This window comes from Bombus fervidus, chromosome 16 (assembly GCF_041682495.2).
Source record: "Bombus fervidus isolate BK054 chromosome 16, iyBomFerv1, whole genome shotgun sequence".
Classification (NCBI taxonomy): domain Eukaryota; kingdom Metazoa; phylum Arthropoda; class Insecta; order Hymenoptera; family Apidae; genus Bombus; species Bombus fervidus.
The window spans coordinates 3,467,290-3,482,662 of NC_091532.1; the positions used below are offsets into that span (position 1 = coordinate 3,467,290).

A 15,373-nucleotide genomic window follows, 5' to 3' on the forward strand; every position below is an offset into this window, starting at 1 on the left:
GGCATTTGCGTGAGAATACGCATAGAACTACGTAAAAATCTCCAATCGCGTTCTTATCGAAATTTGTTCAATTTTGAAGCTCAAGCTCCTTCCGAGATCTTCAGACTCAAGATTTCTTTCAACCGTGCGAACATCTACGATATTTCAACGACGAACGAAGAATTTTGATTTCGCAATTGCACTTGGCATTTGCGTTAGAATACGCATAGAACTACGTAAAAATCTCCAATCGCGTTCTTATCGAAATTTGTTCAATTTTGAAGCTCAAGCTCCTTCCGAGATCTTCAGACTCAAGATTTCTTTCAACCGTGCGAACATCTACGATTATTGAACGACGAACGAAAAATTTTGATTTCGCAATTGCACTTGGCATTTGCGTGAGAATACGCATAGAACTACGTAAAAATCTCCAATCGCGTTCTTATCGAAACTTGTTCAATTTTGAAGCTCAAGCTCCTTCCGAGATCTTCAGACTCAAGATTTCTTTCAACCGTACGAACATCTACGATGTTTGAACGACGAACGAAGAATTTTGATTTCGCAATTGCACTTGGCATTTGCGTGAGAATATGCATAGAACTACGTAAAAATCTCCAATCGCGTTCTTATCGAATCTTGTTCAATTTTGAAGCTCAAGCTCCTTCCGAGATCTTCAGACTCAAGATTTCTTTCAACCGTACGAACATCTACGATGTTTAAACGACGAACGAAGAATTTTGATTTCGCAATTTCACTTGACATTTGCGTGAGAATACGCATAGAACTACGTAAAAATCTCCAATCGCGTTCTTATCGAATCTTGTTCAATTTTGAAGCTCAAGCTCCTTTGAGATCTTCAGACTCAAGATTTCTTTCAACCGTGCGAACATCTACGATGTTTGAACGACGAACGAAGAATTTTGATTTCGCAATTTCACTTGGCACTTGCATTTTGGGTCGACGTTTCGTGGACACCGCGGTCTGCTTCTGCCAAAACTGTTTCGAGATATAGCGAAAAAAGATCTCGTGAAATAAATTGTTCGATATTTTTCGAAAGCTCGGAAACAGCAAATGGAACGTTCGAGCGAAGCGAATAAACGCAGCGTGTCGAATAAAAATGAGAAACTGTTCGACAGTATGTGTCGGTGAAATCGTACTCGTACGATATTTTGGTCGCTGAAACTCAACTGGGACAGACTTTTGATGGTGTAGGCCTTCTACTTGCGCGTGTAAAAAGGGTGCCGTTAATGACAGGTTTTCGTCGGAGGAGTCACATTTCACTGAAATCTCTTACGGTCTGTCCTACGGCCCGTCCGGATCGACGTGACCGATCAACTTGGAAATTGAGTCATCGGCAACGCTTAATTAACCCTGTTACACACGGTACTTGCAAAGATTGTGGTAGTTTGGCCGTGTTAAAAGAGCACCACGTACCTTACCTTCGTATTAACAATACACGTTGTTTTCAAAGATAATACGAGTTAACGATACCTTCCGTAAACGCTGCACCATTAACTTCAATAATAATTTATCCTGTTTTCCATCGAATGTGAAATTCAGGCGAATTACTCGGAATTTGCGAGCGAATATTCACTTGCTTCCGCAGTCGTCTCGTCGTAGTATCCTCGTAGGTACTCGATGAAAATTTCGATCAAACGCGTTTCAAGATACGTCCGATCGTCGAAAGGATATAGTATACTTAGAATATTTACGATTACGATAATCCGAAAGAAATTGCCTCTTAGTAACGTTGATCGCTAAATCAATTAACGCGAATTATCGGCTACAGCGTGAGAGGAATAAGAAAAATCGCAAACTACTTACTCGCAGACCGCTTCCGACGAATTGCAGTGAAATTTGTAAGACCCCTGCGTCGTATTCACCGATACAATCGCGTTAATATATCTTTGTACGTAGCGAACGTTACGCTCTGTTGCGGCTTACGATGCTAACCGTGTGGAATTTGCTGGAATTTATTTATCCTGCAAGGCAGTCTGGGCGAATAGAATAATTTACGTATCGAACGTCATAAATTCGATCCTAATACAGCGATTTGTCGCTCCTATCTCGTTCCACACTTTCTCCTTCTTTTTCTTCTTCTGCAAATAAATCTCCGTTTACGCGAAGATCATCATTTCCTCTTCGGACGTGTACGATTGGAATCGTAGAAACGCGAATGACGTAAAATAAAGGAAACGACGAAACTTTGTAAGAAACGAAGGTAAGAAAAACGGCGGAGCAAAGATTTCCAAAGGAAGAAGATCCTTTTTATTTTTCGCGCTTAATGGGGAAAAATCTTCGAGTCGGCTTCTATCTGCGATGCCGATCCGCCATTGAATCGGTGGAAATAACGCGCAAAGAACGCCATAATGTATTCGCGTACGATGTAAAACATGAATGAACCGCGTTACATTCCTGGAAAACCGGTATGCGATATCATCTGTGCTAACAGAACTCAATTAATTTTACTATCGATATTTATACAGCCATCTCGTTCGGAAACGTTGTAACTTAGATCCTCGAGGAAGAATGTTTCGTTGCTCTCGAACGTTTTTTAACCGAACAGAGTCGACTTACCAACGTAGAATTCGTATTTTCTGCCAAGTTAAAGCCTCGTCGCTGTCCAATACGGAATTATTGCGTTTATATTACCTATGCATCGAACAGCTCGCCGCAGCAGGTGCTCGCTCGCTATCTTTCCACGGCATTTCCTGCTATACGGTTTACCTTTCTCACGTGATACTCGTCGCAATGGCCAACATTTCACAGCACGTTGTTTCTCTTGCTTTTTCTTCCTAGACGTTCTGCCAGCCAAATTCGCAAGATTTTACGAATTAGCAAGGAGACTCGTATTATCTTTTACGAGAAGCAAGGAAGAGGAGAGGTCGAATTCTACGATCTTTGGCAAAGATCTTACTAATTAGTCCGATAACACCGATCATCGTTTACGATATCGATGACAGGCGATTTTAATCGTTTCTAGAACGCGAAACGCGGTAACGTAACGCGAGAGAGGGCGATGCGTCAGACGCGTGACGAGGACATCGCTCCACGGATACCACGAACCTAGGGATCGTCGCCGGAAAAGTTTAACAGGTAGTCGTTGTTGCGTTACCAACGACGAACGCATTATTACCTGTGCCACGCAGCCCACCGGATGCATACTGAATAAAGAACACAATAAATATATACACGTGCCGGGTTTATGCTTACGCGGACTCGACTGGACATTCATTCGTTAGGCGGTGCGTGCACGTTTCGCGGCTCGTCAGTCCCTTTCAGCATGAACGCGAACGTTAAACTCACGACTTCCACGAAACGACGCCGCCTTTCGTTCGGAACAACGTTCTGTGTTTCGTTGATAGGTGCTTCCACGAAAATAACGCTTGAATTTTGTTCGACTATTATATTATGCAGTCAAAATGGAATAGAGCGATTCGGAGAACCACCGAACGTTAAATTCTCCGTCATTTTTCCTTTTCTTTCTTTCTTTTTTTTTTTCTAATGGATTCATTGCACTCAATGGCTAAGAAAGGTATTTTCATCGGTAACATTCGCACGCTAGTCGAACGAAGTTCAAGTATACTAAATTTCGTTAAAACTAGCTTCGTACGACTAGGAGAAGTTTGATATGACGAGAATGAAACGTAAAAACAGATAAAAGATGCCTCGTCGAATACTTGTTGTAGCCATCGTACGAATTTTCTTCGTGGGAAGAAAGGCGAGTTGGAAAAGTTTCAGCGAAATATCGTTAATACGATGTAATAACGTTTACTCACCAGCCATACATGATTGGTCGAAAGTGAGTTTCCAGATGCTCGTAATCCAAACGCGATCACCTGTTTCACACCATATTACCAACAAACTGCGTCAATTATATAGATTGGAAAACACATCACGATCACTCGTCGATAGAACCACTCTAGCCACACAGAGACAAATATTTATTTTGCTCTCGACGATTGTACCGATCGCTTTGCCTCTTCTTTCCTCTTCTTCTTCCTTTTCTTCCTCTTCTTCACTCTTTGTCGTCACAGACACCGATTTCCAAACGAATATTTCACAAAACGACGCTTATTTCAGGTACTCCACATACAGACACGCCACTTTTTTCTTTTTCTTCACACGTGATAATAGAAAATTTGACAGAAACAAGCGTTGCAAAAGGTTTGCTGCTGCAACGCGAAAGTTTGAAAATTTCTTTCGAAGAAAAATACTATAAAACGCACTTGATAGATCTTCCGATGGATTTTAACGCGTCACACGATCTATATATTATATGCATTATGTGAAAATGCTCGAGATACGAAGGCGAAGAGACCAGAAGTCCGTTTAAGTAAAGCAATCGCGAATCGATGGTCGCAACTTTCTCATGCGGGCGTTGATATCACCATCGAACACGCTCTTCGCGGCATCAATGCCGCCGTATATTGGCTCGAAACGACAGGCGAAATGGCACGAATATACTTGCGCGATAGAAGCTAACAAAACTCGAACACCGAAACCAGAATTCATTTCATCTTTCGAGCGGAATTCGCGAATTTAACGATATCTGAATTTCGAAGAGATATAAAATCGGACTAATCTTTTAAAATGATAAAACAAAATCTATATAATACGGTACGTATTGAAGTTAATTCGAGTAGAACTTGTGCTTCAAATTCTCCGATATACTTACACAGACACGTTCGTCGCGTACAACTTGCGAATTTAAAATCAATTACTTCCTACAAAGAACTATTAAAAATATTCTCACTGCTCGCAGATAGCGATTAATTTATACTTTTTCTGTCGCATCGAGATTTCAATCTCCGGATCAATGGATACTCGTACAGAACTAACGTCAAACGTCTCACTGCTGCGAAATTCTTACAGGTTCTACAGGCCGAAGAACATCGCTCGCCCGAGCGTTCAAATCACCGAACGTCCGAACGGAATAACGCGCAACAGACGCTGGAACACGCATCGCTCTCGATCGAGCATTTCGTCGTTGCTTCAGCAACGGATAAATTTCTCGTATGGTGAGCTATTTACGACAACAACCGTTACCAAAAGGTTTGTGCGCGTAAACGCAGTCTCCTCCGGCGGACCGACGGAAAAACACGAGCACTCGAGCAAAAACCAGCTCATACCGTTTCGTTCGAAGGTGGAGACGGACAGGTACTCGCACGAAACATTTAAATCGATGGAAGACGACGCGTTAAATCACGTTGACGGCAACCAGTTCGAAGGAACGGTTGCACCAAGACTGATCCATGGATCGTGGCACGAAGCAACGAAAGCCGCGGATCGAGCGAGCATCCAGAGGATCCCCACCACGTCGCTTCGTGGCTCACCCCCTTCTGCCTTTCGATTCCCCGCTCATTTCCAACCGCCACGAACGCTTCCCTTTTTCTTCTGGCCCTTAAACCCTCTTTTTCTCTTCGGCCAGCGAACGATTTCTCTCTCGAGCACGCCTACCGAGCGAGACGTTCGCCGCAATAAATGCAAACCGGGAACCGATCCTCTCGTACTTTCCGCTTCTGCCATCGTGCTTTACGGCCATGCTTACGGCAAGCTTCCACTCGAGTTTCCGACTTTAAAAACTCGCGTTTATCATCGCGATGGGGATCGTCCGACCGCTAGATCGTCTTGCAGATGGAGAAAAATTTAGTAAAAGAGACGCGTTATTTTTCGTTGAATCAACGGTTGATATAATTTCGCTTAGGATAGGAACGAGGGAAAAGAAACGATCGGTTCCATACGGCTTCGTAAATTCCATATTACGCGTACCGTTGGATGTTTTAATTGATCGTGGGATTAAACACGCGTTTTGATTTCTAGTAAAAGTTTCAAAAATGTTGATCGTTAAATTATATTTTTAGCTGTTAGTCTGTTATAAGGTTTCGTAGATACGTCACCTATTTTTAAGAAAGTTACATCTACGAAACTTTCAGAGATCGAACTGTCTTAGCCGCTGACTGATATCAAAATCGACAAGTCGATAAATATGGGGACTCGTGACATTTTCTTTTATCGCTTTCGCGTCGCTGTTCGATACGCTTCGACGATGAATTTCGTTTGTCGAGTGAAATATGCAAAAAATAAAAAAAAAAAAATGAACGTAACGGAAACGTGTGTACAAAATGTTAAAGATGAAGATTAAACTGAAAATTTAAAATGTAACTGCAACCACAAATATTTGGCAGGATATTCGAAATTTTGGTATTTAATTAACGAAATTATGGGAAATACAAACCTTCGAGATGTATTATCTTTGTATTAAGGTACTTTTGCATATGTTATCGGTCCAATAATCAATCCTCTTACATATTTGATTAAATTTATAAGGATGATCATCCTTATAAATAAATGGCAAATATTTTTGTAACGACGCGTATCTTTCACTCTCTTTCGATTATTTAACATTGTAATTAATGTTATTAATCGTTGTTTCATTAGAAAATGTAAATTAGTCGCCCCAACTTATAAAATAGAGATAATACGGTGAAATAAGAGAAAGGATGGATGTACACGTAAGAAGCAACCGAAATGCATTAAAAATTTAAAAGAGCATAGCGATGAAAGCAAAGAGTGATGCCTGATATTAAGAAAATGAAAAATTCTTCGGATAACGATGATTCAGAAAGTCAAATACAGCGGGACAGAAAAATACGCGAAAATCGCAAAAGATCGAACGATAAATACGAAAACTTAAAAAGCAAACAATTATGCAAAATCAAATTAGCTAAATACATTGTTAATGATCTAAAAAATTACGGGCCGGGTAATTTGTTTCACGTAAACGCGCTAAGTACTATAACAGGGAAATCTATTCGAATATGGAGATCGAAAGATGGCTTATATCAAAGGATAGATGATCCAACGAATCAAAGATCGAGCAAGGATTTCATCGATGTAGAATATCACAAACAGTCAAATTTAATAGGACATTGGACGCTATTAAATAATATAGATCCTATTAATGTCGAAATGAATTTAAACGCGTGTCTATTTGCGGTAATAGCTGCTCAAAGTGGAAAAAGCACTGACGATTTAAGAAATAATACCATTGATTTTTTAACGAATAATTCCAAACATTTGATCGATCAAATTGATAAATTTTTATCTTCGAATAATAATTCGAAACAGCTAATGATCGGAGGTGCTCGATATATCGGTACATCGCCTAGAGCAGCGGGTATCATTCTTGACAAGTCGCAAAATGTTTTGTGTCACGATTGTAGAGCACTTGGTCATCCAAGAGGGCACGCATCCGACAGATTTGCTACAGGGCCAGAGGATAGCGTCGAGAACTATTCTCGAACGACGCGTTCAAGGAAATCTGGTTTTTTAAGTAGAACAGACCAAGACAATGTCGCCCATTTCGTCTTAAGTCATGCAAAAGCGAGGCAAGCGATGGAAGAATTAAATACTGGCGCGACATCCGTAGCGGTAGAGTTGTCGCGTAGAGATTTACAAACAAATCATTTTATTCTACCTCAAATGAAGGAATTCTACAATGGTGCGGCGAGTTCCGAGAAATTAGACATTAATTGTGTTATAATAGTACTGAGACATCATACAGATAAACATAGAGATCCCAATGCAGACGTTTTTGTACATACATTTTATCCAAAAAAATATTGTTGATACTTGCTACAATATAAAACAAGTTTAAAATATACTAGATAGATATACCATAAAGAAATGTTTAAGAATTCTTTATTATTAAATATAATATAATTATAGTATTTATAGAGTATACAAAAATTATAAATCAATTTGTTTCATGGACACACCATGTCCACACTAATGTTCTCAAACTATTTCTCGCTATCTGAACTTCATCGTCATCTTCTAAACAATCTATTTTGGTTACGTATTCACAACCGAAACGTAACATATCGTCACATTCCTCTGTATTATCTAATATTTTTGTCGAAAATTCAAGAATTTCTAATATCTGTTCTTTAGTAACAATTATTTTCATATGCTTCGAGAGTAGTAATTTTTGCAAAATGTTGATATATAATGTAAAAATCTCAATCCTGATATCTTTAGTTAAATGTGATTTCAAACATAATGCAATACTTAAAACCATTAATTTGTAGTGAACAATGTCCCCTTTCATATTCAATATGGTATTTAGAAGTTTGTCCATCATTTTCACTACGAGCTCAAAATATTGTATTTCGCTTTTAGGCAAATTCCTTGCAACTTCTAGTAACCAGGGAAGTATTCCATAACATTCTATAAAAAGTATAGAGGCTTTCGTTATTTTTAATGTAGCATCGATGATTTCTAATATAAGTTTCTGAAATAAAAATACATTAGATCAGTTTAAAGAAAGAAATTAGTGATTTAACGTTTTTAAATCATACCTTCGTATTTGAGTCTGAAAGATTAGAAATATAAAAGTCTAGGAGCATTTTAAACAAAACACATTTAAAAGCTATGTCCAATTCAGCCTCTGTTTTCATACTATCACGAATATTCTCCAAAATCCACCATCTGTGTACTTTATATTCCACATCAGAACTGTGTAAAAGCTGTAACAACTCGGGTATTGTGTTTATATCTAATGCTGGTTTAGCTACCAGAAATATTTGTAAGGCTGAATAAAGAGGGTGCAATGGTTGTGTAGCGATCAAAGACGTTCTTGCTAAAAACGTGGAAACTAAACAGTTTATACGTATATTATTGAGTTCTAATTGCTGTGATATAATACCGTAACGCAATGCATCTATTAATCGCATCCATAATAACTTTGTTTTGGAGCTATAAATAGGAAAAAATTTATATATATTACACCATCACATATGACAATATATATAATTAAATTATTATTTTTTATAAAATATACCTAGAAGCTTCCAAATGAGTATAATATCTTGTAATAATAGTATAAGCTATCATTCGAACGTCAGAATGCTTGCTGCTGCATGCAGCAAGTGTTAATGCTAGTGCACCACTTTGAGCAACTTTATGGCACGATACAACATTATTTTCTGATAGTAAAAAATATAATAACGGTAGATAAAATGCTGGATCGTATATATTACTTGCTCTATATAATTCACTATCCTATAAAGTATAAAATTAAAAAAAAACAAATAGTTTAAATTAAAGTTCAATAAATTTTTTAATATTTGACGAAGGTCAATGAAAACCACCTTCAGAGATCTGTCCACAGGGTATTCTTTTATAGTATTGTTTACTATATCTTCTTCGAATAAGTTAAGGACTTGCGTAACAGATGGTTGCCTCCACAAAGTCGTGTGTATTTCACCTTTCACGCTATAATATGTTGTAGCCACATTACCCCACACATATGGCCGATATTCATAAATATTAACATTATTATTTTCATAATACTGCAAAATCTAAAATAAATCTATACATTAATATTTTTCTAAAAGCTAGTATAAATTTTGCTGGTATTAATTTTATTTATTCTTACGAATAAAATATATTGATCGGCTTCGTTTAAAGTAGCATTGTACGCCGCTAAATAAACAGGTATGTGTGTTGATCCCATAACTTCTTTATTTTTTTGCATAAGAATCCATAATAACTCTACTAAATCTCCTAAAAAATAAAATAATTAAATACATTGCAGCTATTATAATTACACGCTATTATTATTATATACATACTTTTAGTCTCTGATGAGCCTAGCATAATATTAATAAATTCAGAATGAGAAGTTGCCATTTCAAACAAAGTTTTGACATATTCACTGTTACTACCATTTTTATATGCAATATCACATAAAATGCTTAAAGTTCTTAATATTGGTACTTCTTTCTTATCACTTTTTAATCCTTTAAGACCAAATTTTAAAGAAAATCGTGTAAATTGTAACCACGAATGATTGGTACTTAAGGCCTCAAATTCAAAAACTTTCCCTTTTTCTCTTAAATGTTTAACAGCATCGCTTAATATTTCACAAAGAATATGAAGTTTTTGTACATTCTTAGACTCTTTTTTTAAAGTTACAGTAACGATGTAAAGAAAAATTTGTATCAAATTCGTGATAAGCTTTTTACTCTCTGTTTCTAAGGCAGCAGATTTATTGTACATACTTTGAAGAACTTTTATGTAATGTATAGATACCATATCCAATTTATCACCAGTTTGTAAAATCATATTACATATATCGTTACATATTTTAAGATTAAATGTAGTTTTAATTAAATAAGAAATTGCAATAACATTTTCTTCTACCCAAGGTTTTGCATCTTTAGGATCACATAGATAACATATAATTTCAGTTTCATAATGTTTTCTCAAATCTCGCAGAAAGTCTTGATCCCAATTAAAATTTAAATTACTTGCAACTATTGGCAATATAATGTTACCCTTTTCCATATTTTTCGACTTTTTTACACATTCCATAAAAATAGGTATAAATCTTATATTTTTTCTAATTAAAAATGAAATTAAATTTACAGTCGTATCCGTAATTTTTGTTGATAATAATGACGTAAAAATATCTGCAATTACACGAATATAATAAAACGTAATAATATGGTTATAAAATAACGTATTAACGTAAAATTTTGTGAAAATTTACCTGCATCAATGCCACCAATATTGAATGAAAAATTTGAAAGATATCTATGTAAAGCTGTTTCCCATATTTCAAAATTGGTAATTGAGTTCAATTTTAAGAAAAGTAAGTGTAAACACAAATCTCTAACAAATTCTGTATCAAGCTCAAAAAATACATTTCGCTCAGATTTTATCTCATTAGCATTAATAATTTCTAAAAGTTTAGAAATTAAATGCCCGTGTACTGATAAACTTTTCTTATCGTTTGAAATAAACATAGTATCCTCTAATTTCACTAGCCTCTTTAATAAATATACAACATCTTTTGGTGTTGGTTGCAATACCTCTAACAAGGTCATAATCATATCAAGATTATTTATCTTTTCATCTTTTTGCCTTTTGTCTATCATTTTACATAGTTGCGTAAGTAACTTATTTTTGAAATGAATAAATAAATTTCTAATACTACATTTTTTATGCAAATTGTTTAACATACTACAAATGTCGGTAACTGTAAGAGTTATCATATTTCTTACAATATTTTTATTCTTTTGATAAATTGGAGAAAAATAATGCAGAACAACAGGATGAGTAAAGATCGATTTTGCACATTCTTCCAAAAAAATAACGCTATCTACACTATCCTTTGCAATATACAATAGCGATATTAATAAACATCTATAATTGTCATATTGCACTTTTGTTAAAACACTCTTTTTGGTATGTTGTACTAAATAGAATGTAGTCATTTTAAACAAATATGCAACTTCATATGTAGACAAGGAATGATGAATTGTTATACTTTCCTCATTGTACTGAAAAGTAATTATATTGCTACCATTAAATATTTGATCCATCTGTAATTTAGTATCAGACAAAAGCATTAAATTTAATTTACATAATAAAGTCATTGTGGGAATTATATTTTTAATATAAACGAATTGATTGCCTTCTAGCCAACTCGATAAATACTCCTTTACTGGTAATATTGGCATATCTTTAGTTAAATATATTAAACATTGAGGTATTACTTGATAATGCAACGTATGTATTAAAACATAAGACAAATAAGATAAAATCGAAGGATGTGAATCTTCCTTTATCTTATGTAACATGCAACATAAGAGAGGTGATATTGATGTCAGATGTTGCATATGTAAAATATTATTTTCCAAATTTTTATGAATAGCAGATTTTTCTGTCAGTTCTGCAAAGTACAAAAAAATGATAACATTGCATAATATATCAATGCGTTTAAAAATAAAAATAAAGTTTACCGTCAAATATGTCCTGTAATTTGCCAACATGTATTACTTCATGATTTATAATTTCTTCAGCTTTAATTATTTCATTTACATATTTTTCCATATTTTCAGCAGCTTTTTTTACAATACGAACAAACCATTTTATTACTTTCTTTCTATCATCTAAATTTATGAAACCATTAATCCAAATATCCAAATGATCACTACATCGCTCAAACATTCCAGTAGCATTTAATAAAGTTCTTATTGTTGCTTTTGTACATAATGCAACTGAAGATGTTTCTTCATTTAAAACAGATATTAGAAATGATAGTGCATCGTTAAATATTTTCTGAAAAGAAACGTTTATTTATCAATATAAAAAATACAAAATGTTTGTTATTAATTATTTAACACGAATTATAATATCTTACACACCTTATCCGGTGAAAATTCATAAGGCTGCACTATAACAAGAAATTGAATAGCTTTTACTTTTATAACATTAAATTCAACGACACTGATATCTTCCAATTTGTTCAATGTATTTAAAAATGTATCAGATGACATATCACATAATGTATCTAACAATTTCGGACACGCTTCAATATACATATGCAATAAATGTAGAACAGCTGTCAAGTGTTCATATTTCTTTGGTTCTACAATGTATTCCATGTCATTACTGTTATCTTCAATTTGATTTGATGTGAAAGCACCACTCCACACATTCAATATCATATTTAAATTTGGTACATTCTAAAGAGAAAGTTATTATTTTGTTGCATTTTATAATTTAGGGACTAATTTTTAAATCTTTAATTTGTGCTTTACCAAAATATACGTTTACCTTCATCATATATTCTGTTACACAATCCTTAAAAGTGCAGTAATCATTATCTTCCTTATAAACTGCTTTTGATATTGATAAACACTTCTGTGTCTGATGAAACATAGATGTAAGTGTAAGTACTGCCTCATGCCGTATTATTACATTCGAATGAGATAAGGATGGCATAATTGATTGCTTCAAAATTACTCCTGGTAAGGTTAAAGATACTACTGCACTTGCTAATTGTAATACATTTAATTCTAATGAACATGTCTTCAGACAGATACTTATATCCATTGATTGTATTATCTGCAATAAGATTGATTAATACGAACATTTAAGAAACATTTAATATGGTTAATATGAACATTCATTAATGTCAATATTTAAAATAAGGAATAAACTAAACTGTTTACCTCTCTTACAAATTTTATTGCTGTAATCCATTTCAATGAAACCCTTGGTTCAATATATGGTTCCAGAAGAATAAGTTGTGATTTAATTAAATCAGGACACGCTGTGAGTATTTTAACTACTAGATCTAGTGGTTTTTCATGTTCCCAAGGTCGGTCTAAGCTCTGAAGTACTGTATTTATCACATGATTATGTTTTATATGTGAAGTACCAAGCATATAATCATGAAAAACAATACCATACCGATGCGATGTTAACAATAAAATTAAAAAATCATGTATAATTCCTGTAACTACCTAAATCAAAATATATTTTATAATTATATACATACAATATATTATTAACTTGTTATTTAGTTGTTTAGTAATACCTCTTTTTCTTCAAAATGTTGCGAATGTGGAATAGAACTCCGATTTTTTAGTTTTGGACAATTATTTGGACCTTTCCAATTATAAAGACACACAAGATTTTGAATAATTGATGTTGAAAATAATTGTAACTTCATTGTTTTACTAATTTTTGGATTTTGAACAATATAAGTTTTAAGAGTAGTTAAAACCAAAGCAACAATGTCTTTAGAATCATATATTAAATCAGGAAATATACTATAAAACAAATCACGTTTATCTAGAAGAGTTCTAATAATTGATACATTTCCTTCTACTAAGAAAGCCAGGATAAAGTGAATAAAACAGCTCCTTGTATTTTGATTATCTGCAGGTTTTGTATGTTGCACAAGAGATTTAACAACTCCCATTGGTAAAGACAAGTGAGTAAGTAATTCACGTGGAAGATTTCCGCCTAATGAGACTATTGCAGCAAATAATTGTAAAACTACTTTTTGTTGTTTTGTATTACTTTGAATAGACAACATCGAGTGAATTATTGATAAATGCGAATTAATCAAATGGCGACATGCACTTTCTGCACTAGATTGATATTGTGGATACTGTGCTAATATTCTAAATACAAAAGAAATTAATAGTTAAATTGAGAAACTACAGTTTAATACGAAACATTTAAACTTATAGAATACTTACTTTATTAATAATATCCGTAATGCAGAAAATACAGTGATGGCATTACTAATTCCTTTCTTTTCTGCAGTTAAAAATTTTAATATTTCCAAAATATTACCACCTGCATTTAAATATTCTGCAGCCAAATCCCTTTCTTTGTTTTCATTGCAAATTTTTACAAATTTTTTTAACATATCTAAACCATTTGTAGAGTTGAAACTTCTTTTAAAATATTTTCCATCCAAATATTCTGTTTGTCTATCTATATCTCTTTCATCTTCCTTATTTTCTTCACCTCTGTTGTTAGTTTCTACATTTATAAGAAAATATATTTATACAATTATACATAATGTAGAAAACATATATAAAATCATTAATTATATTTAAATATTCGATCTATATATCACCTTGAAATTCTTGGAATGTATCCTTATGTTTTGTTGCATATTCTTCATGACTCGTATCATTTATAGATAAATCTATGATATTTCTCTTTTTCTGTTTTTTGCTTAGTTTAGTTTCATCACAAACCAACTTCCTTTTCAACATATTTGTATCACCGTATTTACCAACTATTTGCATATTATCATTAATATGTTCAACATCTACGTAACTTTCTTCTGCAATTAATAATTTTTTCAAATTGTGAATGAAATTTATTAGATAAAAATTTTAATATTATAAAAATAAACATAATATAGTAATGTGAAAATATAGAAACACTATTACACGATAAAATTTCACAGAAAAACATTAGAAAATAACATTTCCTAACTCCTCTCTCCGTTTCTTTGATATCACTTCTGGTATTATATGATTTCTTACTTTGTAAATCGGTATTCATTATTTTCAATACATTAAATTAAATACATATATATATATGTATATATATATATATATATGTACCTTGATTTTAAAAAATCACATTTTTTACATTTTTCATTGTCTGAAACGTGATTCTTTCATTAAATAATTTATATAACCTATACCAGAAAGCAACCACGTGCGTACGTATATATACATTAACCATTCGTCCCCCTCCACTTATTATTAGCATTATTACTACGCCATAACCTGCTACGATCTGACTATTTTATCTCACACACGACTGTATCTTTTTAAATCAATCATTACATCATGTGTTGTAAATGATTTTAAATTATGAAAATATTATTTTAAATTGAAATATCAATTAAACAAATGCAAAGATTATAAGAGTTTTAATTATAAGAATTATATTATTATATTATATTATTATATTTATATTTTTTATACTATATATTATTATCGTATATTATATATTAAAAATTATATATTATTATTTTATTATATTATTATATATAAATTTT

The 15,373-nt window shown here is 33.4% G+C and overlaps 3 protein-coding genes across 7 annotated transcripts in view; 1 reads left to right on the top strand and 2 right to left on the bottom strand.

The window, feature by feature from the left end:
• Dgo (ankyrin repeat domain containing protein 6 diego) overlaps nt 1–5,209 on the bottom strand; it is a 139,613-nt gene extending 134,404 nt beyond the window's left edge. For all 3 annotated transcript variants that reach the window (XM_072019126.1, XM_072019125.1, XM_072019123.1), the window contains exon 1: nt 3,759–5,209. The gene's annotated coding sequence lies outside the window, so the exon portion shown is untranslated. The remainder of the gene's footprint in view (nt 1–3,758) is intronic.
• Nucleotides 5,210–6,315: 1,106 nt separating this feature from the next.
• On the top strand, nt 6,316–7,611 carry LOC139995385 (uncharacterized). The gene has a single exon (XM_072018785.1). It carries the CDS (start codon nt 6,556–6,558, stop codon nt 7,609–7,611), a length of 1,056 nt encoding a protein of 351 aa, XP_071874886.1. The 5' UTR covers nt 6,316–6,555.
• Nucleotides 7,612–7,671: 60 nt separating this feature from the next.
• LOC139995384 (nucleolar pre-ribosomal-associated protein 1) lies at nt 7,672–15,082 on the bottom strand. Of its 3 annotated transcripts, XM_072018784.1 has the most exons (16): nt 14,931–15,067; nt 14,790–14,848; nt 14,432–14,641; nt 14,046–14,334; nt 13,376–13,967; nt 13,008–13,301; nt 12,610–12,900; nt 12,198–12,518; nt 11,793–12,111; nt 10,538–11,722; nt 9,618–10,457; nt 9,422–9,549; nt 9,135–9,344; nt 8,825–9,045; nt 8,343–8,739; nt 7,672–8,275 (listed from the first exon to the last, which is right to left on the bottom strand). In XM_072018784.1, exons 3-16 carry the CDS (start codon nt 14,604–14,606, stop codon nt 7,739–7,741), a joined length of 5,799 nt encoding a protein of 1,932 aa, XP_071874885.1. In that variant the 5' UTR covers nt 14,607–14,641; nt 14,790–14,848; nt 14,931–15,067; the 3' UTR covers nt 7,672–7,738. The 3 variants fall into 3 exon arrangements, with proteins under 3 accessions (XP_071874885.1, XP_071874883.1, XP_071874884.1); XM_072018782.1 differs by having other exon boundaries at nt 14,790–15,082; XM_072018783.1 differs by lacking the exons at nt 14,790–14,848; nt 14,931–15,067 and having other exon boundaries at nt 14,432–14,685.
• Between the last annotated feature and the right edge of the window lie 291 nt (nt 15,083–15,373).